Source organism: Bos grunniens, chromosome 7 (genome assembly GCF_055505025.1).
Source record: "Bos grunniens cultivar Pamir isolate PY7600 chromosome 7, Bosgru_T2T1.0, whole genome shotgun sequence".
Taxonomy (NCBI): domain Eukaryota; kingdom Metazoa; phylum Chordata; class Mammalia; order Artiodactyla; family Bovidae; genus Bos; species Bos grunniens.
Window position 1 is genome coordinate 61,328,635 of NC_141171.1, and position 26,450 is coordinate 61,355,084.

Here is a 26,450-nt window from a genome sequence, read left to right on the forward strand (position 1 = left end):
GCCTGCTGACTCCTGCCCTTTTCTCTTCCCCCTCAGCCCCCCTTGTGGTCTTTCTGGGGGCCAGAAAGGTGATGACTCAGCCCTGGGACAGAAGTAACCCTTCCCCCAATTGGGGCCACCCTCCCCTCAGGCCTGTGTAGTGAGGACAAGCCAGGCTGGCTCCCCAGGGAAGGGGCGAGGCTCAGAACCCCAAGGGGCAAAGCAAAGGACATTTTGACGGTAAGCCCTGGGGCATGGCCATCACATTAGGGTATGGCCATCTTGACCCCAGGGATGCCCTCCTTCTCTTGTTCTTGGGTGGGCTCAGGGGCCAGTTCAATTTCCTAAATGGGATAAGAGGTGCCTGCAAGTACACATTCCAAAAATGGTCCCTTGAAAAGAAGGTAGAGCGTCCCCAAACAACAACTGACCAAGGGGCCTGGGCAGTCCAAGGCAGAAAGGGCTGGAGGGGGAACTGGACACTTCTCTGGAATCTCTGCAGGGCTGGGGAGGCAGCTCAGTGGGGCGCAGGGAGGCAGCTTTCAGCTCCATATAAGGAAGAACTTTGCAACAGAGCTGCTCAGAGAAGGAACGGGAGGCCACGAGAGTGACCGAAGTCCTGTCCCCCTGGAGGTGGGCGAGCAGTGCCCGACAACCACTTTGGGCGTGTAGTCAAGGAGATGCCCAACCTCAGACAGCCCTCCAATCCCAAAATGTGTGAGCAAACTTAGCTTCCCCAGCCAACTTCCTCCTGGGCCCAGCATGTTCATCGTCCAGTCTGAGCGCTGTCCAAGCCCAGGATCTTGCTGAGTGTCCCATAGCCTGCAGTCTGCCAGTCAAAAGGTCTCATGGCCAGTGTCAGAGGTGGACCTAGATCCCTGAAGACTTGACCTGGGGCCCCAGATTCTGGAGGCTGCGCTCAGAGCTGCGCCCTCAGGCTGGGTGCTGATATGCACCGAGCACCCTGTGTGCCTCTGGGCACCCCTGACACAGCATCCGCCTGTCTACTCCAAGTCCTCTGCTTACACTAAAACCCCCAAGGCAGGTGCGGGGAAGAAAAGGCAGCAAGGGGCTCACAGGTGCACTATTCATTTGTAACTCACTTCATTCTGTTGTTCACATCTCCTGAACCTTCAGGATGGGGTCCATACCTCCAATGTGCCTCCACCTGCAGCCTCTTCCAGGCATCAGTATTTCCGGTGCTCCCCGTGGTCTTCCCCACTCTTTGTGCACACTGCCCTCTCCCCAGAGACACCCTTGCCCTGAATCTCCTCTTCCCCTGGCTGCCTGCCCCATGCTCCATGGCCAGTCTCACCCACGCCATGCTGCCTCCTCCAAGCAGACTCCTTTCCCTGCCAGCCAGAGACCATCCCTTCACTTCTGGCCTGCCGCAGCCTTCTGGCCTGGCCCTGTCAGTGCCCAACCACACCGGAAATGGTCTTTCATATAGACAGGCAGTGCAGCTAAATGGTGGAGACCGTGGGCTCTGGGGTGGGAAGCAATTAGGATTCTTGAGCAGGTCCTTCAACCTTGCTAAGCCCATTTCCTTATTGTAGAATGCTGACTGCTCTAGTCCCTGCCTCCAGATTGTCGTGAGGGTAAAATAAGATGACTTCATGTTTTGCAAAATGGTTTAGAAAATGACTGTTTCAAAACCAACCTCTGCCACTGGCCAGCTGTAGACTAGGGCATCTGTCTCAACCTCTTGGAACCTTAGCTTCCAACTCTGTAAAATGGGGTTAGTGATACTACCCACATGCCATGGTTGCTGAGGGCGGTAAATGAGAGGATACAGGTAACACATGTCATAAAAATGCCCCTAAAATCACTGCTCAATCACCGATTGAGCACTCAAAAGTGACAGGCAGGGTACTAAACATCAAAGTGCAATTAACAGCAGACTTGATTCGTAATAATATTAAATAATGAAGAGGAGGGGCTTCCCAGGTGGTGCTAGTGGTAAAGAACTTGCCTGCCACTGGAGGAGACATAAGAGACCTGGGTCAGATCCCTAGGTGGGGAAGATCCCCTGGAGGAGGGCATGGCAACCCACTCCAGTCTTCTTGCCTGGAGAATCCCATGGACAGAGGAGCCTGGCGGGCTACAGTCCATAGGGTCGCAGAGTCAGATACAACTGAAGCAACTTAGCACGCACAGTGAAAATGATGGGGACTTCCTTGCAGTCCAGTGGATAAGAATCCACCTTCCAATGCAGGGGATGTGGGTTCAATCCCTAGATGGGGAACTAAGATCCCACAAGCCACGGAGCAGCTAAGTGGGCATATGAAAGTGTGAATAAGCCCATGCACCTCAACTAGAGAAGCCTATGGGTATCCAAAGAGCTGGTGTGCCACAGCTAAGACCTGAAACAGCCAAATAAATATTTTTAAAAAATAATGAAGAGGATGATGATGATCAGGCCTTCCCTCCACTAGCTCACCTGCCACCTGACAGAGACACAGGCCTGGCCCCTGGGGCCCCTCTTGTGCCCCTGGAAGCCCCAGCTGGGAGAGGATCCCACCTTCACCCTCCCCGACTCCCCACGGCTCTCCTGGCAGCATCTTTCCTCTGTAATCCACGCCCTCACTTTCATGGTAGCAGCCATTTCCTGCACGAGACAGCGAAGCCTACGAGAGCAGAACCCCAGCGGCTTGAGTCTTGACTCACAGCCACTCACACTGACATACAGCAGGTGCCCACTGGAGAGCTCTCGTCGTGAATGGCCAGCCGCCGGGTGAGCGGTTGTGCCGGGTGGACCCTCGAGGCCCGGTGGTGCTGCCCCGCCCCGCCCCGCCCCGGCTCACCTGCTTGTACTTGTAGAAGAGCAGCAGCAGCAGCAGCAGCAGCAAGGCCATGATGGACATGCAGGCCACCAGCACCGGTGTGAAGAGGGGCTCATCGCGGGGCTGCATGGAGGCTCCTGCACGGAGGGGCGGACAGGGCCGTGAGCTGGTCCAAGGGGCCTTTGAGACCCCGGGCCCCACTGGAACAGGCCTGTGGCCTGGAACACGGGAGGTGCCCCCAAAATTCTTGTTGATTGAACAAAGTATCCTCTCAGTAGGAAGCCTACAGATCCTCCCCTAGCCAGGGGCAGGGAGGACCCCCCTCCAGCCCTGCTCACGCCCAGCTCTAAACCCTGCCCAGACTCACAGCCTCTGCAGCCAGGGGAGCCCCTCAGATCACGCAACCCACCCCCTGCCTGTGTAAGAAGCCTCTGGGGCTCAGCCACGACTTGAACCCTCCCCCAGTGTGGAGGCTCATTACCTACACCTCTGGCCAGCTTGGACAGAGAGACCTTCTGGACTGAAATCTGCCTCCCCAGGAGGTCCCTGTAGCATCCCCAAGTGCCCTCTGGGACCACACAGCCCTCCGAGAGTCTGAAAGTCAGGCTCATGGACCCAGGTCTCCTCTTCCCACATCAGTAGCCCCAGTTCCCTTGATGCGTTGGGAAGGACCTAATTTCCACCCCCTGGCCAGATCAGCAGCATGAACCTGAGACTCAGCCTCACTTCTACCTCTTATGAGGTGTGAGAGCAAGCCTGTGACTTCTCCCAAAGCCTCAGGTTCATCACGCCCCAAGAGGGAAGGCAGGCTGCACTAAAGCAACTTCCTGGGGTTGGGTGAGTGTACTGAAATAGTGTCTGCAAGGGGCTTGGCACGATGCCTGGCACAGTGTAAGCCTTCAGCAACATGTTGGCTTTCTTATTTGTAATATAGGATCACCAGCTTGGGACACAGCCGCCAGGGCAGCGCATGTGGAACTGGGACTCCAAGGCTAGGGCACCAGGAGCCCCTTGGAGCCAGGCGGAGGCCCCATTCTGTCCTCTCTGGGCCTGGCACACAGTGGGTGCCGAACCTGCTTTTCAGAGGACCGAGGGTGCTGTGGCCCTGTACAGTCTTGGGCCTCTCAGAATCAGACAACTCACCCACATGCAGCCTTTGTGCAATGCAGAGAGGGATGAGTCTTCCTCCAGACAATGCTGCAGTGGCAGTTGCCCCCCACCCCCACCGCACAGCGCCCCGGGTGGAAAGGACTGTCTCTGATGGAAGGGAGTCTGGGAAGGATGGGAAAGGCCAGAGTGGCTGGCCCTCGGTTGGGGGCAGGGCCTGTGTTCATTAGTCGCCTGTCCCTGTCACTGTAAGCCCGGGGGAGGCCCTGTTCCCCTGTGAGTCTCAAATGCACACTTGTGAACTAATGAGTCAGCTCAAGCGCAGGAATAAGGGCAGAGGGGCCAGATTAGGCTGCTGCTGCTTCAGGCTGCTTTCTGTCTAGATCTCTGCTTCCCCTCTGCCCTTCTCCCCCTACTACTTCCAGCCCTCTGGGTTCTAGACTGCCCATCTTGCTGCCTTTGGTCACAAGGGGCCTAGAGTCACACGTGGAGAGCTAGACTTGGTATGGCTGGGATCCGCTCGGCACTGAAACTCTGGCCCTTGGCTCCCAGGAGTGGCTGGGGATAGTTCCCTGGGCACCCCTCCTGTCGCAGCCTGGAGCAGGGGTCCAAGGCTCACCTACGGAGATGGGCCCCAAAGCCCCGGAGGTGTTCCCCATGCTGTTCTGGGCCCTGCACTCGTACGTCCTGTTGTGTTCCAAGGTCCCAGGGGTCAGCAGGCTCTGGACGGTCACTTTGTGGAAGGGCTCCTGGCGCAGGACATCAGGGTTCGGCTCCTCCAGGACCAGCACGTGGGTCTTATCACATCTGGGAAGCACAGAATGTGGCCAGAGCTTTGGGGTGCCCAGCCCCTGAGCCCAGGTGAGGAGGGAAGTCACTTACCTGTTGGTGTGGCTGCTGCACTGCACCCACGTCACATTGGGCTGGGGGTACCCGGAGGCTTCACAGAGCAGGGCTTTAGAGCCATTGGAGAGGGTCCACATGACTTCTACTTCCGGGGGGTCTGAGGTAGAGAGGGTCTGAGTCTCCTCGCCTGACCGCCCACCCTGAGCCTTCTCTGCCCCAGCCCAACCTCCCCCAGCTCGTCTATCTCAGCTGCCCCAGGGACCCTGTGTCCCCAAGCCCTTCTACTCACATAGGAGGGTGAGTTCAAAGGTCAGGGTGTCCTCGCGTCTGGCATTTCTAGCCTGGAAGGAGTAGAGGCCGGCCTCGGAGGGCTTCAGGCGAGGCAGGGTGAGCTTGGAGGTGTATCTGTGTGGGAGGAGCAGGCCGTCTGGGGTGAGGACAGAGGGTTCCGAAAACCACCTTAGAGGGGGTGGTTTTATTTTTGGTCGGGGGTCTGGGGCACGAAGGCCTTGGCTGAGCCAGGTACCCAGCCTGGGTCCACTGAGACATGGAAAAACCACCAACCCGATTTCCTGAATTGCCTCTCTCATCCACAAAGCACTTTGGTTCTGAGCTTTAGTGGAGGCAGTGTCTATACAGTGCCAGTGCGGGGAGAAGCCTCACAAGCCTCACTGAATGGATCTACTTTCACCACCATCACTGGGCTAAACAGTCCTCACTGAAAACACCAGTACCTGGTCAGCTTCTATCCCCAAAGCGCCAGCCCTGCCAGGAGGGGCTTTGAGAGGGAAGGGAGGCAGGATGCAGCCAGGGGGCTCTAGTCCTAGGATTGCCATTTCCCAGCTGTGTGACCTTACGCAAGGATACTTAACTTTCTGTCCCTTTGCTTGTTTTTCTGTGAGCGTGAGGGATCTGTATTCAGAGAGCCTAACTCATTGCAGACACTTGCCCCTTCATTGGAAAATACCTGCAGCCATTACTAGACTAAAACCCATGGTATTTACTCAGCCAGTTCATTGGTATATAGAACCCCTCTACATGTGTCAATTCTTGAGATAACTAATACCTGCTTCTTAAACTGAAAGAATTTAACTTTTTGCATGAGTCCAAATCACCATGATGAACACACCTATCACACGGGCTCAGTTTGGTGCCCTGTGCTGAAAGGCCCCAGATTACCGAGTTCAAGGGCACCTCTCTGGTTCTTTTCCACAGGGTCCCTATTGCTTACAGACCCCTGAAACATATCCATGGATCAGCCCCCTTCCTGGTGTCTGCAGACTCCATTTCAGAACTTCTCTTTTAGATGAGAGGAAGCTAGAAATCCTGGCTGGAAAGGACAAGAAAGGAACTAGAAGAAGATGAGGACAAAGGAACATCTTTGTTGATTCTGTTGATCAACAAACAAGAATCCAGGAATCAAAGAGGTTTGGGCTTCCAGAGCTAGAAAGAGAACTCCAGAGAGTTTGGGAGTTGGAAGATGTCTGAGGATTATCTACCATAGAGATGGCAACAGATCTCCTCTTATGAGCCAATTATGATGGAAATGTAGCCTCAAGACTATATTGAGAAGGACTCTGAGGCTGTATTTAGACATCACACGAAATGGTTCTTAACTGAATTAGGGCTGTTCATCACAGTTGTGGGAGAAGATGTGATAGCATGTGATCCACATTTCTGCTGTCTTTAATGGACCTGTACTCTCTCATTCAAATGGTAGAGGAATAGATAAAGAAGATGTGGTATGTATATACAATGGAATATTACTTAGCCATAAAAGGGAATGAAGCTGGGTAATTTTTAGAGATGTGGCTGGACCTAGAGACCATCATAGAGAGTGAAGTTAGTCAGAAAGAGAAAAATAAGTATCGTATATTAACACATACATGTTATATCTGAAAAAATTGGTATAGATGATCTTATTTATAAAGCAGAAATAGAGACATAGAGAACAAACGTGGATATCAATGGGGGAAAAGGGAGATGGGATGAAAGGGGAGATTGGGATTGACATATATACATTATTGATACTATGTATAAAATAGGTAATTAATGAGAGCTACTGTATAGCACAGGGAACTCTACTCAATGCTCTGTGGTCATGACCTGTATGGGAAAGAAGTCCAAAAAAGAGGGGATATGTGTATACGTACAGATGATTCGCTTTGCTGCGTGTAGAAACTAACACAGCACTATGAAGCAGCTATGGAGGGAGTGTGCCCACGCTCAGCTATGTCTGCCTCTGTGACCCCAGGGACTGTAGCCCGCCAGGTTGCTCTGCCCATAGGATTTTCCAGGTAAGAATACTGGAGTGGGTTGCTGTTTCCTTCCTCCAGGAAAAATTTTAGAAGTAGAACAGGGTAGAGAAATGATTATTTTCACACTTGTTATCTGTGTTCCTCCTTAGGGAAAAAACTCTCTTGTTTAGAAACTGCCTGGTTAGGTCACTTTGGGCAGGAAAGTAAGACCCTGAGGAGAGAGTCCACAGGAGACAAAAAGACATTTCTAAAATGCTCTGCATGTAGAGTACACAGGACTCTGGGAGTGGAGGGTGGGGGTGTGCACAGGCAGACAGACCTTCATAAGAAGAGTTTTGATCCAGTGCAGAAGAGTAGCTGGTGAGAAATTCTCAGGGGTGGATGGCCACAGGTTTCTAAAGAACTTTTGATGTATCTGTGACTGAGAGATATTAATTCCCTCTAGTCCCCCAAACCTGTGTGTGTGGCTCTAGATACCTCGTGCAATTGCCATCAGGAGTGTGACTCTGAGTGGAAATCATGGGGATGGCCTTCTGCATTTGGATCAGTCACAAAAGAGGAGAATGAATAAGCTCAGGAGACCTTGGGTGACCGTCAGAACGCACACACCCAAGAAAGGATAGAATTCTTGAGGACGTCATTTAATTTCCCAAGGATACAGCACAAAAGATACGCTAATTTCATCTACATCTCAAACACAGATGACTGATGTTGAGGCTCTACATAGTCAAGAACACTGAGCCCTAGAAATGGGAAAGGGCTCACCCCCTAGTCAAGGTTGAGACAGGACCCAAGTGTGCTGACTCTCTTAAAGCGTCCTCTGTCTGGCTGTGGGCCATGCAGATGGGAGCTACTGGGTGGTACCTGTATGTGTTGTTCGTGGTTTCAAAGTTGAGCTTGGGCTGGGAACCAAAGAAGGGACCCTCATAGGTCCAGTTGAAACTTTGCAGGCTTGGGTAGGCCTCCACCTTGACTCTGAGTTCAAGCTTTTCACCCACGGCCACCTCTTGGAGGAGGTTCTGCTCAGAGGTTAAGTTCAAGTAGGCACTGTCTGGGAAGCAGAATGCACAGAAATCTGGAATGAGTGGGAAGATGTCCGTCTGTGTGTTCATTTGGTGATCCACCTGTGGAGCCAGTCTTTCAGCTGGGCCCTCCCTGAGTAGCTAGCATGTGCCAGTCACACAGACCTGACCTGTAGCCAAAACGTGCCCTCTCTCATCTTTTTCCCACCACTCCCACCCCTCTCAAAAGCTCAGGGCTTTAAACTCTTATCTCCAATTTCCTGAAAGAACCTGGGCAAATTCCTATCTTCCTTGGCACCTCTACCTCTTTTTTTATGTAATAAAGAGATTAATAGAATATATCTATCTTGTTATAACTGTATAAAATGTTTTCTAGCAGCTAAAAATGTCCCCCTTTCTGGTAGTAGTTTATATTTCCCCTTTTTCTGGTAGAAGTTTAATCAATGCAACTTCTATATCCAGTTCTAAAGTGGGCATGTGACCCAGGCCAACCAATCAGGGTGATCTGTGCCCTTTGGATCGTGATCGGTTGTGGGTAGGAATGAGTGAGTCCATGGCACTCATTCCTATGGTTTCTGTTGGAACTGGAGGAAAAGAGAAGTTTTCATTCCACTGGGGTTTCCAAGCTTGGTGCTGCCCCACAAGAAAAATATAGAGCCAAGGGTTGGAAAACAATAGTTTCTTGTCCACATCTGAACATTAAAATCCAGCTGTCCCAGAAGCTCATAACCATGTTTTGTTTTGTTTGGCTTTAGCTATAAGGCCAATAAAATCCTCTTTTGGTGAGGTCTGTTTGAGTTGATTTCTGCTACCTACACCTGAATTCTCCAGTATTCTTGCCTGGAGAATCCCATGGACTGAGAAGCCTGGTAGGCTACAGTCCACGGGGTCGAAAAGAGTTGGACACGACTGAGCGACTTCTCTTTCACTTTCACTTTATGCCCATCTAGCCATGGCCCCTCTTCCTACTCACATGTGCACACACAGACACACACACAATTCTCCACCCATCTTGGTGTTCTCATATCCTCAGAACACCCCACAGTAGTTCCAACCTGGGCTCTCTGCTCAAGTCATTTCCTCCACCAGGAACCCCATATTCTTCCTTTCTTCTCTTTAGATCCTTCTCATTCTCTGAGACTCCCCCATCAGGGAGACTCCATCCATCACTCCAGGGTAAAGGAGTGCTCCCTCCTCTGGATTCGTTTTGCTTTTTTAAAAACTGAGGTATAGTTGATATATATTTGATAAGTTTCAGCTATCCAACATAGTGATTCACAATTTTTAAAAGTTATATTCCATTTAAAGTTGTTAAAAATGATTAACTATGTTCCCTGTGTTGTATAACACATCCTGTAGCTTATTGATTTTATACATAAAAGTTTCTACCTCTTAATCCCCTGCTGCTATATGGCCCCCCAACTTCCCTCTCCCCACTGGTAACCCCTAGTTTGTTCTCTGTGAGTCAGCCTCTTTTTTGTGATATTCATTAGTTTGTGGTATTTTAAATTTTTAAATTTATTTATATTTAAAGGATCTTTTCCCCAAGTTTTACTTATTTTAAGTTTTTGGCTGCATCCTGCAGCGTGTGGGATCTTAGTTCCCCAACCAAAGATTGAGCCCACAGCCCCTGCATTGGAAGGTGAAATCTTAACCACTGGACCAGAAGGGAAGTCCCTTTGTGGTATTTTTAAGATTCCACATATAAGCAATATCGTATAGTACTTGTCTTTCTCTGTCTGATTTATTTCACTTAGCAGGATACCAGCTGCCGCCCTTTGAGACTGTACAGTCATTAGGCACCACATCTACACTGCTTCGGGCTTCCCTGGTGGCTCAGTTGGTAAAGAATCTGCCAGCAGTACAGGAGACCCAGGTTCAATTCCTGGGTTTGGAAGACCCCCTGGAGAAGGAAATGGCAACCCACTCCAGTATTCTTGCCTAGAGAATCCCATGGACAGAGGAGCCTGGCAGGCTACAGTCCACGGGGTCGCAAGAGTCGGACACGACTTAGCGATTAAACCACCACCACCACTACACTTCTTCATGCACCTGGTCCTCCCTTTAGGTAGCTGTCTTCTCTCTCCAGGCTTGTGAGCTTTGAGGGCAAGGCTGTTTTTCTTCTCTCTTTCTCCCTTAGCCAGCCAGCCAGCCATTCATTCATCCAAACTCCATCCACCTCCCATCACCTCCACCGTATCCCTCCCTAATCAAGCCACCATCACCTCTGGCTCAAACTAGTAGCAGGAGTTTCCTAACAGTTTTCTGGCTTCTACCCTCATCTCCCAATAGACAGTCCTCAACAAAGCACCAGAAAGCCATATTACATCTTGCTACCCTCAAGTCAGATCATGTCACTCCTTTGCTCAAACCCTCCAATGGTATCCCCTCTCAAGAAGAAAAGCCCAGGTCTCACGCTGGCCTCCCGGGACCTTCTCCTTCACCTCTGACGTCATCATGTACTACACTTGCTCTCAAGCTCCACCCAGCTACACTGGCTGACTTACTCCTTGCATGTGGTGAGCTTGGACCCACCTTAAAAACACTGCTTGCCCTCTGTCTGCAGCTCTCTTCTCCAAGATTCTACATGGCTTGGTCCTTCACCAACTTCGAGTCTTTGCTCAAATGTCAGTTTCCCAGTAATCTTCCTTGATGATCACCCGATTTTAAGCTGAAAACCCTATCCAATTGTCTTGTTCATAATTTATTTTGCTTATTGCTTGTCTTCTCCCAACTAGAATACAAATTCCATGTGGGCAGGACATTTTCTCTCTCATTAGTAACTGGATCCCCCGCATTAAAAAGGATCTAGCGGGAAGAGTGAAGGAAAACAACATCCGTTGACTGACTACTGTAGGTCTGCACTACAAAATGGATAGAATTAGAATCCATAACTGGGAGACAGTTTACTGTTCTCTCCTGCTTTAGCCCTCAGAGCTGCTGGCACAGGATGGGCCCACAACAGAGCTTAGGTGCTCCTGCAAGCCTGATGTATTACTTGTTCTGTGAGGGTAATGATTCTTAGGCTCGCCCTCCCGCCTCCCCTCAGGCTCCCAGCTTAATACATGAGGTGTGGCCAAGCTGGAAGCACTCTGAACCTGTCCCTACCCTGAAGAAGCTGCCCTCTGCTCCCGATTCTCAGCCCAGTGACTGTCGCTGCCTCCTCCCCAATCACTCTGGTCATCTTGGCTCCTTTCTGCTTTGTCCCAGCAGCCATTGTCCCGCCTAGATTGTTTTGGATACCAGACTCTCCGGGGTCCCCACCATAATCCAGCACCCTTCGCCATCTCTGGCCTGGACACCACGTTAACTGCCCTGATGGGCCTCCAGCCTCGAGTCTCCTATCCAATCCACATGACACAGGGCAGAGCTTTCTCAAATGACATCTCCTCAGGCACACTGAGGGTTTACTCTGTGCCAGGCCCTGCCCTAGTTAGTTCAGATATATTCAATGAATTCTCAGAGCAAACCTATGAGACAGTTACTGTTAGGATCCCTATTTTGCAGATGGGGAAAGAGTTTAAGCAACCTACCTACATCATTGGTGGAGGTAGGCTGGAATGTGGCTTAGGACCGCGGGCTCCTGGCCACCACTCCTGCATCCTCTCTGCCATCTGATCCCATCACTCTCCTCTTAAGACCTTTGACCCCCGCCCACCAGAGATGATGCAAGCTACCCATTCAACTTGCTCTCGGATACTACCCTCCGCCCCGCTTTCCTATGACCACCCCCCGCCACCCCTTCGTGTCCCTGCTGTCGTCAGTTTCTCTGGATGCCTCAGATGCTCTTGTTCTCTTTGCCTTTGAGCCTTGCATATGCTGTTCCCTCTGCTGAAGTGCTGTTCCCCTTCCTTCCCCTCCCCTCTGCCTGACTAACCCACCTCCATTCTTCTGGTCCCAGCTTAGAGTCCATTTAGTCCAAGCCTTTGTTGGGGAGTCCCCCTTGGTGTTCCCAGGACACCTCAGGCTTCTTGCATGCCCACCCAGGGTGCCTGCTGTCTATTCACATGCCCATGTGATGTGAGTCCCAGGCATGCAGGAATGAATGAATGAGTGAACAGCAAAGTCCAGGAGGGACCTACTGGACATCAATCCCAAAACACAACAAAATGATGCTGGAATGAGATGCAGCCGTGCACTGTGGGACCTCCAAGGTGGGAGAGAAGGAGGACTCTGAGAATCAATCAGAGGGCTGACACAGACATGGCTCCTTAGCCAGGCTGAGAAAAGGGGGATTCTAGTGAGCTATTCCAACAGTGTCTACTCCTTTTTTTAACATCAGCTCCCTCTTTCTCAATCCCCATAGGCACCCCCTCTCCCCAGGATCTGTGCTGACCCTCCACCACCCCGATGCTCACCTACCACCCGGAAGACCATGGAGGTAGTGTGGACGCCCCGGGCATTGGTGGCCACACAGGTGTAGTTGCCAGCATCTTGGAAGCCTACGTGATCGAGTTCGAGAGTCAGGACTTTTTGATAACGGTTGTCACGGAAGTCGGATTGTTGAGAGATTGCGAGCTGCATCCAGAAGGAACAGAAATGGTATACAGAGGTCATTTAGGAATTAGAAAGAGCTGGGTTCTAATTCTCAGCCTTTAAGGATTACTATGTGCTTTTCCTTGGGCAGGGACTGAACTGTGAGCCTCAGTTTCTTCATCTGCAAATTGGGACTGACACTGGCCCATGCTTCTAGGGTTGTAGTGAAGAGTAAGTGAGATGGAGAATGCAAATGGCATAGGGCTATGCCTGGCATGCAGAAGGCATGGGGAGGAAGTATGTTCTTAGAAGTGGCCTACTGCCATTTCCTCCTGAGAAAACTCCCTCTTTCTCTCTCTAGAGTTTTTCAGAAATAATTCTTACATTCATGGGCCTCAGAAGTGGCCTTGGAACCTCTTGCAAAATCAGAATTGAGCTGACATGTGCCTCTTGTCTACAGGCTAGGGCAAAGGTCATGGGTCAAGGGGGTGGAATCCTGCCTCCTCCTTCTCCCATTACAATGTGCAGATGCAGGAGCCTGAGACTTGCTTCTGCATCATCTACTGACCAGCAGTGAGACCTTGGGTGAGTTATTCCTCTCTCTGGTCCTGAGCTATGCCCTCAGCTCCCAGTGCCACCTTGAGGTGGGGCCTGGAGTGCCAGGAGGACAGGCAGGACCCCACCCCCTCCCCCAGGTACTGACTTTTGTGTCTCCACGTTGAAGGAAGACGTCAAAGTTGACATCAACGTCACTGGCTGAGCACACGATCTTGGCAGTCTCCCCTTGAATCCGCACCAGCTCTTCAGGCTCCAATGTCAAGGTCGGCGGTCCTGGGATGACTGAGATCAGGGGAAGGCACCCATGAGCACCTAGGCCAGAGCTGCCACTCTGCATTCTGCCATGGGCCCAGGCTCCCTTCCCAAAACCTGGGGGGCAGCCATGGCACCTCAGTTTTCCCCACAACAAATCCCATCTCCTAAATGGACCTTGAAGAGTCCCCTTGGCTCCATCACCAGCGCCTCTCCCCAGTCACACCCTTCCCCTCTGCTCTGGACTCCTGCAGCCACCTGGAAGGCCTCCCTGCTTCCTCACAGCAGCCAACTGTGAGGCCAACAGCAGCCAACGTCAGCTCCCTACAAGGAAGACTGGATCATGCGCCTCTCTTGTGCTAACATTCAGCGGCTTCTCATCACTCAGACTAAAAGCTGCAGTCCCTCGTACCTCCCCAGACCCTGCTCCCAACCTGTATGCACTTGCCACCCCTCACCGCTCTGCAGCCACGTGGCCCCTCCCACCCAAAGATGTGCCCTTGCCCTTCCCTTTGGGAATGCCTGATCCATGCAACAACCACACTTTGACTGGTTGTTCTCATCCTTCACATCTTCAGCTCAAACATTCCTCAGAGGGACCTCCTGTCACAGGTTAGCTGAATTAGCTTCGGGCTTCCCAGGTGGCACTAGTGGAAAAGAACCCACCTGCCAATACAGGAGATGTAAGAGACTTGGGTTCGACCCCTGGGTCGGGAAGATCCCCTGGAGGAGGGCGTGGCAACCCGCTCTAGTATTCTTGCCTGGAGACTCCCAGGATTCCCGTACCCATATCTCTTCAGCTTGGTTTCTTGTTCATCACATTTATTTGCTTTCTCTCTCATCTGTCACCACCAGTAAATGCAGGTGGTATCCCTAGTGTGGTATGCCTAGTTTAGGCACAGCTAACCCAGTGCCTAAAACATGGCGATAGTGGTTTAATAGCTCAGTCGTGTCCGACTCTTGTGACTCCATGGCCTGTAGCCTGGCAGGCTCCTCTGTCCATGGGACTCTCCAGGCAAGAATACTGGAGTGGGTTGCCATTTCCTTCTTCAGGGGATCTTCTTGACCTAGGAATCGAACCCAGGTCTCCTGCACTGCAGGCAGATTCTTTACCAACTGAGCTATGAGGGAAGCCCTAGCCTATGAATTAACATCTCTGGCTGTGGCTGTTGTTGAAAGATAACCTAACTCCGTTTTACAGGGTCAGATGCTAAGGAGTGCACTCATGTCACAGAGTCATGGTGAAACGAGGGCCCTGGGATCCCTCTGCAAGGTGGGCTGTAGGGAAAGGTCCTGCCTGGCTCCTCTGCACACAGAGTGGGTTCCCTTGGTTTCCTGGACAGGTTTCGTGGGCTCAGGGCACAGGCCCTTGGGCCAGCCCTGCCACTCTGACCCTGGCCTCATTACACGTGCTTGCTTCCTGTCTTAGGCTCAGATTCTGATCCTGCTGACTCACACCAGTCCTCCCAGAAACCAGAATCCATCTACCAGCCCAGCAGAAACAAGGGGGGAGCAGACAGAAGAGAGACTTCAACACCACTGATGCTGATGCCGAGGCGTCCCATGCACCTGCCATCATGACACCCCATGGCGTTGCTCACGGTTTCCCCCCTCTCCTGTGTTCAGCACCCAGCACCTGGTGCGCCCCAAGTAGGAATCCATGTCTGAAGGGGTGGGAGAGCTTTGGGCCCTCCTTCCATTCCTGGAACATCTGAAGCCTGTTCCCAGCTCACGACTGTGGACCTGCTGTTTCCACCTTCTCATAAGGCACATTTCCACTCAAATAAAATGTCACTCTCTCCACGAGCTCCCCACGCCCACACATTCTATTCCACCACCCAGTTCAATGCTTTTCATAGCCTATTTCATGACCTGAGACTACCTTGCCAGTTGAGTTATCAGCATACATGTGGTCTGCCTCCCAGCACCTCACACCTCATGGTCTTGCTTCAGCAGGTGCCCCATGGATGATGCAGGCACGACTGGAAGGAAGAGGTGAAACAAAGCACCCACCCTTACTTCCCCTCCGCCAGGCACCAGCTCTCAGGTCGTCCCTGTCCACGCACCTTTCTGAACTTTAAGCCGGATGCTGAGGGACTTCACCACCCTGCCAGCCACCCGAACGCTGCACTCGTAGTCCTGGCTCTCAATGAACTTGGCCTTGTGGATGGTGAAGCCGTACCAGGGCGAGAAGGAATAGCTGGTTTGGCGCAAGACAGACCGGCCTCGCACCCGCACCAGCGAGACGCCCGCCTCCAGTGCTGGGTCAGTGAGCAGACAGGGCAGCAGCGCGTCCTGACCCTCCAACACCGTCACTTCCTCAGCCAGGACCCTCCAGGGCCGAGCAGGGTCTGGGGAGCATGGAGATACAGGGTTACAAAGACGCCCCCCTCCGCCAGGCTAACCGACCGGTCCCTGGACATTGGTGACGGAGAAGCTCAGAGATGCTGTTCATTTGCCTGAGGTCACATAATACCAGGGAAGCTCAGCTGATGCTTGGGGGCTCTGGGGCAGGTCCAGCCCCACTATTTAATGCTGTGTGATCTTGGGCAAATGACTCAACCTCTCTGAGCATCTGGAAAATGCGCAGAAACAAGAACCTTCTCACAGGGTTGTTGTGAGGAATGAAATTAGAAGCACTGCCACAGGTCCTTGTTCGTGGCAGGTTCTCAGTAAACGTGGAGTTGGCTTATTATGATGGCTCAGGTCAGGGCCCAGCCCTCTTGGCCGTTCTTGGTGGGCCTTGCTGGGCTAGTCCTCTTGGGAGGGGGCTCATAGTCCTCACCTTTGACGTAGAGGTGGATAGTAGCAGTGCCCGCCAGGGGGTCTCCAGGCTCAGTGCAGCGGTACGTTCCCGTGTGTAGGAAGGTGGCATTGTTCGTGGTGAGGATGCTTCTGGGGGCGTCAGAGTCCAGAGTCCAGTAGGGGGAAACAGGGCCATCCCACTTCACGCTGCCATTGCTCATACATCGCAAGGTCACCGCTGTGCCTGGCTCCACCACCAGCTCAGGGCCACTGGGCTCTATCACTGGGACCCCCTGACCTGGTGATGGGAAGTGGCAGATAGAAGTGAGGGCTGAGGTGACATCCCGCTGGCTGTACCCTGCCTCTGAGCTGGGGGCTCTCTGGCAGGCTGCTGCTGGTTCTGGGGTTCAGCTACAACTGCAGGACCAACTCAAACACGTCCCTGCCCCTCTCAGGTCAGTCACTTCAGGCCCTGCCCCAAACCTTCTGTGATGGACTGACATCTCTGATGTCTCTGAGAGAAGGGGACTGAGGGCTTTCTTGGCCTCCCACCCAGCCACTGTCCCGTGGGGGCTACCGCAGCCTCTGGCCTCAGTCTTCCTGGCCATGACTGCGTCATTCTCCCCAGGAGTGGACTCCTTCAGCCTGATGTAATAAATGGGCTGCATTCCTGCTACGAAGTCCAGCACCTAGCTCAAAGAAGGGGCTTCAAACAAGCAAAAGTGAAAGTCGCTCAGGCGTGTCTGACTCTCTGCAACCCCATAGACTGCAGCCCACCAGGCGGCTCCTCTGTCCTTGGAAGAAAGAAATGAATAGAACGTTCATGGCAAAGTGTTCTGAATTAATTCACACGAGGAAGAAGAAAAAGGGGCTTCCCTGATGGTCCAGTGATTAAGACTCTGAGCTTCCACTGCAGAGGGCATGGGTTTGACCTCTCCACGTGCCACACAATATGGCCAAAAACAAATAAAAATGCATATACCTTTAAAAAATATTTTAAAGAAATAAAAGAAGAAGACAAGGGGTATGGGATCTTGGCATGGCAGAGTTCGAGTCTTCTGCTGTGCCTTCTCTCATCACTGGACATCTGGTCTGTAGCACAGTGGGGAGGTTCAGAGGCTCTGTGCCTCAGTTTCCCCATATAAAATGGGGACCAAAATTGTACCCATTTATTGGGATGTCAGGAGATTTAAATGCACAGAAAGCTTTAGAACATCACCTGTCACCAAATATAAATAATTCAGCAAAGGTTAGCCATTCTATTTACTATCTAGTCTACCCCCAGAAGCCCACCCTAACATCCCAGCACTGCTGCGTTTACTAGGGACAATCTCTTTTAAGGAAAATTTTCTTGAAGGAGAAAAGAGAACTTGAAACTCAGGCCCTCCGGGAAGAAGGCCCGTTGCCTCTGCAGTGTCAGCATTTTTCCAGGGCCTAAAATAGGGGTAAAGGAGGGAAGTGAGAGCTGATTCAAGGACTTGGAGGGGCTGCCAGGCGCCCTCCAGCCTGTGCAGGCGGAAACACATTGCTGGTACCCGGCCTAGCCCCCATTTCCGCTCAGCCTGCAGTCCTTCTCCGAGGGAGGCTCTCACTTCTGCTTCCTGGCCACTGTCCCCTTTAGGGGAAAGACCCCCTCACCCCTTGAAACAGGCAGTACCACCTGCTGGGCACTGGCATATCCCAGGCTGCAGGACCCGGCTCTGCCACTGACCTACTAGGTACCCCCCTACTGAGTCTAATCTGTCTGTCCCAGCGATGGGACCATGGACATCCCAACCCTGAAGGAACCAGGCAAATTCAGGGACTCTTCATCATCTTGCACAAAAGCTTCTTCTTAAAAAAAAAAGTGTATTTATTTATTTGGCTGCATCATGTCTTAGTTTCAGCACGTGAGATCTTTTGTTGCAGCATAAGTGCTCTGAAGCTGCAGTGTGTGGGCTTAGCCGCCACTTGGCATGTGGGACCTTAGTTCCCCGATCAGGGACTGAACCCATGTCCCCTGCATTGGAAGGTGGATTCCTAACCACTGGACCACCAGGGAAGTACTGCACAAAATCTTCTTAAATGGGTCTTTCCATTCCACTGCACCCTGCCCTCACTACAAACCCCAGAATCAGAAAGATCCTGTCAAATTATTTCAGGATGACTTAATTTATGTTTTGATTTTGTACACATCAGAGATGTGCAGGCTTCTGATCTGCATAAAGGATGGAGTGACCAGAGGAATACTGCGGAAGCCGACACCTGGGGGTTGTAGCCAGGCTTCCCTGTGCTGCTGACCCCCAGGGAGAGGGGCAAGCATCATTTTTGGCAGGCTGCTGGCAAGTCCCAACAGAGCAGGTGCTAGCCTATTACTGCTGCAGCCATGCAGGGCATCGGGGTTGGGGTGGGGGACTGGAGGGAAGAGCTTGATTGTGGACTCATGTCAGCCAGTCGTCGCTCAGCCATGTTTGACTTTTTGCGATCCCATGGACTCTAGCCCACCAGGCTCCCCTGTCCATGGGATTCTTCAGGCAAGAATACTGGAATGGGTTGCCACTTCCTCCTCCAGGGGACCTTCCTGATCCAGAGATGGAGCCCGAGTCTCTTCCATCTCCTGCATTGGCAGGAGGATTCTTTACAACTGTGCTATGCCAACCTGGGTCCAAAACTTGGCTCTACCCTGCTAACTAAGTAGGCTGCTTAACCTCTGACCCTCAGGATACTCTTTCAATGAGAACAATCCGAATTTCCACCTCTGAGAGGTCCTGGGAGGATTCAAGGAGGTGATAAACAACCTCTGGCTGAGTCAGCTCTCCTGTCCCGTGTTATTGCTTCATCTACTACTCTCCTAACCTCCTCTCTGATCCTGACACTCTGACAGCTGAAGTGCTAACTTTTAAAGGTCACAGCCTATGCCTGTAGCATCCCACGGTCTCAGATTCTGTGACTCTGTATTTCGCTTCTGCCCCTGCTGGGTCTCACGGTGCCTTCTCCCTCACCCACCCCAACCCTGTCCTCTAACTCCAGGCTCAGCCTCCTGGAAGTGTAGTCAGAGAGGCATTATCTTATTTTGTCCTGTCGTCGCAAGTATTCATGCAGGACAGGGCTGACACCCTCAGCTTCCGCTCCAGCTGCCCACTGCTGGCTTGACAGGAGGGAAGGAAAAGCTTGCTCAGGCCTTTACTCCCTGGGTGGGGGCTGGACCCCTTCTGCCCCTTCACCCCACCATCTCAACTCCCCAAACCTTCTCACCCCCTCCCACTTGCTTGGGAGACATCCCTCATCATCAGCTCCCAGGGTGTGCCCCCACACCCCCACCTCTCCCCCAACACATACATACATACATACATACACAAACATATACACACACAAAAAAATAGACATACACACACATACACACAAACATACACACACACACACATACATGCACACACATACACAAATATATACACCCATACACATGCAAAAAATAGACATACACACACAGAGACACAAACATACACACATGCGCACACATACACACACACACACACACAGCATGCCAAGGTTTGGGGCACAGCCTCCTCCTTGGCCCTGAGTCTTAGTGAGTCTCTTCTGGTCTCTAGGGTGCAGTGATTCTGTCTCCCAACTTCCTCACAACTGCCCCTCATTCATCACTGGTCTACTGAAAAAGTAGGCTTCCAGCCTGCAGTCCCCATTTCTTCTTTCCTTTGAGGCGAGATGCTGGACAGCCCCTCCATCCCCCATCAGTCTCCCATAGGCATTTTCTGGGCAGGAGGATAGGACAAAAGAGTGAAATAAAACCCACAAAGCTTTCTAGGATGAGGGGAATAGTGTCTATCTTAATTGAGATGGTGGGGACACAAGCGTATATACTTGTCAAATCTCATCACAGGTACACTTAAGAATCAATGCTTTCTACTACACATAAATTCATCTCAACAAAAGAGAACAGACTTGCAAGCCCAGTGGAACTGACTGGGCCCAAAAAAGCCCTTCAGTGGGCCATCTCGTCCTCAGGGACCAGACGCACCTATTCCTCAGGCTCTTGCAGCCACAGGACTGTGGGAAGGCCGGAGATGCTGCTGCCTTCCTACCCCACCCACAGTCCCCATCCTTCCCCAGCATTCCTCCAAATATGCAGCAAAATTTAGGGGCTTCCCTGGTGATCCAATGGTGAAGACTCCACACTCCCAGTGCAGGGGGCATGGGTTTGATCCCTTATGCCGCATGGAGTGGCCAAAAGAACTTAACATGTGTTTGTCGGGCCGACTGTAGATACGAGTCCAGCACCCAGCCCCCAGCCTCAGTTAGGGACCCTCCTAGCGGGAGATCCTGCATCACTGATGCTGTCGGAGGGATGGGATTCGGGTGGGGTCTGCTCCACAGCTCTCTGTCCTGAGGCCCCGCAGCCTGTGTCTGTGATTTCAGCCTAGCAGACCCTCGCTGTCCTCCCCTGAGACAAGCTGCTAGCCCTGTACTCTCTCGCCCCAAATTTACCTCTCCTGAGCCCTTGGCCAGAGAGGCTAACCTCTTACCTCTCCTTCTGACCTCTTGCCCAAGCCACCCAAGGAAGGACCACTGCCTCTTCAGGCCCCTCCAAGTCACATCCTGCCTCATTCGCCTCGTGAGTCCCACACTGGCAGTGCCAGCGGAGCCACAAGAGGCTCTCAGGGCCTCTCTGCTCAGCGTAGGTCTGGACCAGTGGGACTGGCATCTCCTAGGAATTCGATAGTCATGAAGAATCTCAGATCACCCCTGAGACTGATAGAGTCAGAGTCTGCACTGTAACAAGATCCCTGGGGTATCTGTGTGCACAGTGGGGTTTGAGGAGCATTTTGTCTGCTCCATCAGCCCCCAAAACATGCTGTTGACCGTTCAATAGGCACTAAAGAGTCCCGAGGGCATAGGGATGTGTTCAGGACACACGGACAGTCACCATCTGAGCTGGGCCAGATCCACAGCCCTGGCCAGGCTGCTTCCACCTAGTTCATACCCGCTTTCCCTCCACTGCCTTTCTGGAGCAGACACCCACACACCCGCAGTCCAGGGTTGGGGAGATGAAAATGCGGAGTGGAGACCCTAGTGACGGGCAGAGGTTTAGAGAATCCTTCCCTTGGAACCCTGTCACAACCCTGTCCCCACCCCCTGACCCCCCAAAGCTCTGGTTCTGCTCTTACCATGCCAAGCTGTGACCACCAGCAAGATCAGCAGGGTCCGTGGGCCCATGGCTTCAGCAGGAAAGCGGCAGGCTGACGCAGGGCTTGCGGCAGGGCAGAGAACCAGATTCTCAGACACCAGCCCTGACGGGACCAGACCCACTGGACATGTATTCCTCTCCACTAGCACTGGCTGTTTGTCTTGTTTTCCTCTTCCTCCTTCTCCTTGGGCTGATCCCCCTCTTCCTCTTTTAGCTAGGCAAGGCAACCACAGAGTTTGGAAATCTTGGTTAAAAAATAAATAAATAAAGACATGCCCCCCAGGGGGCGGGGTTGGAGTAAGGGTAGAACTGCTAAGTTCAGAGCCCTTCTGAAGCCACCTCTAAGGGGCCCTAGGAGAAGAGACATGCCCAGTATTAGGCAGTTGATTGTACATATGGGGGGGCTCCAGAGCAGCAGGGGGCTCTTGCTAAGTGGAAAAGGAAGTTAGGTTGGTCTGGACAAGCCTGAAAACAGATAGTATCAAGAAGCTTCCATTTACAGGACACTCACCAGCCAAACCTTTACATACCACTGTCCCCTTTTGTTCCCATAAAAATTTTATACAGTAGGTACTGTTATCATTCCCCATTTTACAACGTGAAAATTGAGGTTCAGGTTCAGAGAGCTCAAACACTGTAAACTTGCCCAAGGTCTCATAGCTACCAAATGGAGGTGGAATTTGGATCTAGGCAACCTGAAGAGGATAAGATTGAATAGTATCATTGACTCAATGGATATAAATTTGAGCAAACTTCGGGAGGTAGTAAAGGACAGGAAAGCGTGGCATGCTGCAGCCCATGAGGTCCCAAAGAGTGGACATGACTTAGCAACTGAACAACAGCAACCGCCTGGCTATAGAACTGCCTTTTTCTGGACTAATTAAGTTTGTTTACTTTTACAAAGGGTTAAACTGTGCTGCTGTAGTCTAAGAAAATTAGCATCCCTCTGCCGCCTTTCCTGCATGCAACTGCATTTACCACTTTTAGTTGATTCTTTCAGTGTTTTTATTTCTATTCAAATGGTTATAAAATTAATTCTAGAATCTAAAAAAAAAAAATCCACTCAATAAACACTGACCCAGGAAAATGATTAATCTTTCCATCGACTTAGAAATATAAGTATTACAAATACATTTCTGTCTTAGCAAAGTGCTTTGAACTTTTACAAATCATGAAAACAAACTAAAAGACATAGAAACTCTTACGAGACCTGTAACTATCAAAGAGATTCAGTCAATCAGTAAAAACCACCCAACAAAGAAAAGCACTTAAAGAATTAACCCTGATTCGTCTCAAGCTCACTCAAAAGAATAGAAGATGACTGGGCTCTTCACAACTCATTCTATGAGGGCTGCAATAACTGATTCCATCAACAAAGAAGGATATCATAAGAAAACTATAGATGGATTTCTCTTATGAACCTAACTGCAAACATACTCAACCAAATCCCAGCAAACCAAACCCGACAGCATATTAAAATGATTAGACACCATGATCAACTGGGATTTATCCAACAAATGAAGAGGTGGCTCAGTACAAGAAAATTGACATCACAATAATAGAATGAGAGAATTTCACATGATTATCTCAACTGACACAGAAAAAAGCCTTTAATAATATCTAACATGCTTTCATGATAAAACCCCCAAAGACTAGAAACGAAAACAAACATTCTCAAAATTATTAAAAGCGTATATAAAAAAACCCACAGCTAACTCAAAGATAAAACATTGAAAGCTTCCCTGCCCCCACCCCTCCCACCACAGCTTTACATCAGCAACAAGGCAAGGACAACATGCCTCACTATTTCTGTTCAACACTATACTGGAGGTCTGAGCTAGAACAATCACAAAGAAAAAGAAATAAAATGCATCCAAATTAAAAGAAGTAAAACTTTCTCTCTTCACAGATGACATAATCCTATATACAGAAAATCCTCCTCTGCCCATTGGATTTTCCAGGCAAGAATACTGGAGTGGGTTGCCATTTCCTTCTCCAGAGGATCTTCCTGACCCAGGGATAGAACCCGCATCTCCTGTGTCTCCTGAATTGCAGGTGGATTCTTGACCACTGAGCCACCAGGGAAGTTTTGACTTTGGTGACACCACTACAAAATGTGCTTTTGCTTTCATCTAGCAAAAAAAAAAAAATTCCATGTCCTTATTGATGTTCAGTAAAGAATAGATGTGACTAATTTAAAGTGATAACGTGATAAATCCTTAGTTCTTCAGGCACTCTAACAGATCTAATTCTTGAATCTATTTCTCACTTCCACTGTATGATCGTAAAGGATTTGATTTAGGTCATACCTGAATGGTCTAGCTGTTTTCTCTACTTTCTTCAATTTAAGTCTGAATTTGGCAATAAGGAGTTTATGATCTGAGCCACAGTCAGCTCCTGGTCTTGTTTTGCTGACTATATATAGCTTCTCCATCTTTGGCTGCAAAGAATGTAATCAATCTGATTTTGATATTGACCATCTGGTGACGTACATGTGTAGTCTTCTCTTGTGTTATTGAAAGAGGGTGCTATGACCAGTGCATTCTCTTGGCAAAACTCTGTTAGCCTTTGTCCTGCTTCATTTTGTACTCTAAGGCCAAACTTGCCTGTTATTCCACGTTATCTCTTGACTTCCAACTTTTGCATTCCAGTCCCCTATAATGAAAAGGATATCTTTTTTGGGTATTAGTTCTAGAAGGTCTTGTAGGTCTTTATAGAACCGTTCAGCTTCTTCAGCATTACTGGTTGGGGCATAGACTTGGATTACTGTGATATTGCATGGTTTGCCTTGGAAACAAACAGAGATAATTCTGTCGTTTTTGAGATTGCATCCAAGTACTGCATTTAGGACTCTTGTTGACTATGATGGCTACTCCACTTCTTCTAAGGGATTCTAGCCCTCAGTAGTAGATATAATAGTCATCTGAATTAAATTTGCCCATTCCGGTCCGTACGGTAGTAAAGTAATACTCAAAATTCTCCAAGCCAGGCTTCAGCAATATGTGAACCGTGAACTTCCTGATGTTCAAGCTGGTTTTAGAAAAGGCAGAGGAACCAGAGATCAAATTGCCAACATCTGCTGGATCATGGAAAAAGCAAGAGAGTTCCAGAAAAACATCTATTTCTGCTTTATTGACTATGCCAAAGCCTTTGACTCTGTGGATCACAATAAACTGTGGAAAATTCTGAGAGAGATGGAAATACCAGACCACCTGATCTGCCTCTTGAGAAATTTGTATGCAGGTCAGGAAGCAACAGTTAGAACTGGACATGGAACAACAGACTGGTTCCAAATTGGGAAAGGAGTACGTCAAGGCTGTATATTGTCACCCTGCTTATTTAACCTATATGCAGAGTACATCATGAGAAACGCTGGACTGGAAGAAACACAAGCTGGAATCAAGATTGCCGGGAGAAATATCAATAACTCAGATATGCAGATGACACCACCCTTATGGCAGAAAGTGAAGAGGAACTAAAAAGCCTCTTGATGAAAGTGAAAGTGGAGAGTGAAAAAGTTGGCTTAAAGCTCAACATTGAGAAAATGAAGATCATGGCATCTGGTCCCATCACTTCATGGGAAATAGATGAGGAAACAGTGGAAACAGTGTCAGGCTTTATTTTTCTGGGCTCCAAAATCACTGCAGATGGTGACTGCAGCCATGAAATTAAAAGATGCTTACTCCTTGGAAGGAAAGTTATGTCCAATCTAGATAGCATATTCAAAAGCAGAGACATTACTTTGCCAACAAAGGTTCGTCTAGTCAAGGCTATGGTTTTTCCTGTGGTCATGTATGGATGTGAGAGTTGGACTGTGAAGAAGGCTGAGCGCCGAAGAATTGACGCTTTTGAACTGAGGTGTTGGAGAAGACTCTGGAGAGTCCCTTGGACTGCAAGGAGATCCAACCAGTCCATTCTGAAGGAGATCAGCCCTGGGATTTCTTTGGAAGGAATGATGCTAAAGCTGAAACTCCAGTACTTTGGTCACCTCATGGGAAGAGTTGACTCATTGGAAAAGACTCTGATGCTGGGAGGGATTGGGGGCAGGAGGAGAAGGGGACGACAGAGGGTGAGATGGCTGGATGGCATCACCGACTCGATGGACGTGAGTCTGAGTGAACTCCGGGAGTTGGTGATGGACAGGGAGGCCTGGCATGCTGCGATTCATGGGGTTGCAAAGAGTTGGACACAACTGAGCGACTGACCTGATCTGATTCCAGTCCATTTTAGTTGACTGACTCCTAAAATGTCAATGTTCACTCTTGCCATCTCGTGTTTGACCATTTCCAATTTACCTTGATTCATGGACCTAACATTCCAGGTTCCTATGCAATATTGTTCTTTACAGCATCAGACTTAACTTCCATCACCAGTCACATCCACAATTGGGAGTTGTTTTTGCTTTGGCTCAGCCTCGTCATTCTTTCTGGAGCTATTTTTCCACTGATCTCCAGTAGCATATTAGGCACCTACCGACCTGGGGACTTCATCTTTCAGTGTCCTATCTTTTTGTCTTTTCATACTGTTCATGGAGTTCTCAAGGCAAGAATACTGAAGTGGTTTGCCATTCCCTTCTCCAGTAGACTACGTTTAGTCAGAACTCTCCACCATGACCTGTCCATCTTGGGTGGCCCTACATGGCAAGGCTCATCATTGCACTGAATTAGCCAAGGCTGTGGTCCATGTGATCAGTTTGGTTAGTTTTCTGTAATTGTAGTTTCCATCCTGTCTGCCCTCTGATGGATAAGGTTTTCCAGGTTAAGTAAATATTTCAAATCAGAAGAGTAAATATTTTTAAACTAGGAGTGAGGATATTTCTTGTTTTTGGAGTGTGTTTTTTAATAAATTGAATTCCAGAGTGGTGGTTTTATGAGGGATATGTAATGAATTTCTGGGCTATAAGTCGTAAACCTACACCCTATCCTAAAAGGCAAAGGAAATTTCCAAAGTTTTTCTTAGTAATACAGCACAGTGAAATACATAGAATAGATGTAGATATCTATAAAATAAACTTGAGAGTTCAGAAAGATTACTTCCACAGACACAGTCAACTGATTTTCAACAAGGATGCCAAAACCATTCAATGTTGAAAAAGTCTTTTCAACAACTGGTGTTAAGAGAACTGGATATCCACATACGGAAGAATGTAGTCAGACTGTGACTTCACATTACATACAAAACTTAACTCAAAATGGATCAAAGACAAAATATAAAGGCCTAAAGTATAAAACTCTTAGAAGAA

The 26,450-nt window shown here is 49.9% G+C and overlaps 1 protein-coding gene across 1 annotated transcript in view; it reads right to left on the reverse strand.

The window, feature by feature from the left end:
- The window catches only part of CSF1R (colony stimulating factor 1 receptor), a 31,580-nt gene extending 10,188 nt beyond the window's left edge, over positions 1–21,392 (reverse strand). Inside the window, exons 1-10 of the mRNA XM_086412420.1 lie at positions 21,189–21,392; positions 16,067–16,324; positions 15,348–15,632; positions 13,175–13,311; positions 12,354–12,513; positions 7,838–8,024; positions 5,005–5,120; positions 4,752–4,872; positions 4,489–4,676; positions 2,784–2,899 (exon numbers count right to left, since the gene is read on the reverse strand). Of these exons, the coding sequence (XP_086268546.1) occupies positions 2,784–2,899; positions 4,489–4,676; positions 4,752–4,872; positions 5,005–5,120; positions 7,838–8,024; positions 12,354–12,513; positions 13,175–13,311; positions 15,348–15,632; positions 16,067–16,324; positions 21,189–21,237 (1,617 nt within the window). The 5' untranslated portion in view covers positions 21,238–21,392. The remainder of the gene's footprint in view (positions 1–2,783; positions 2,900–4,488; positions 4,677–4,751; positions 4,873–5,004; positions 5,121–7,837; positions 8,025–12,353; positions 12,514–13,174; positions 13,312–15,347; positions 15,633–16,066; positions 16,325–21,188) is intronic.
- Positions 21,393–26,450: the final 5,058 nt, after the last annotated feature.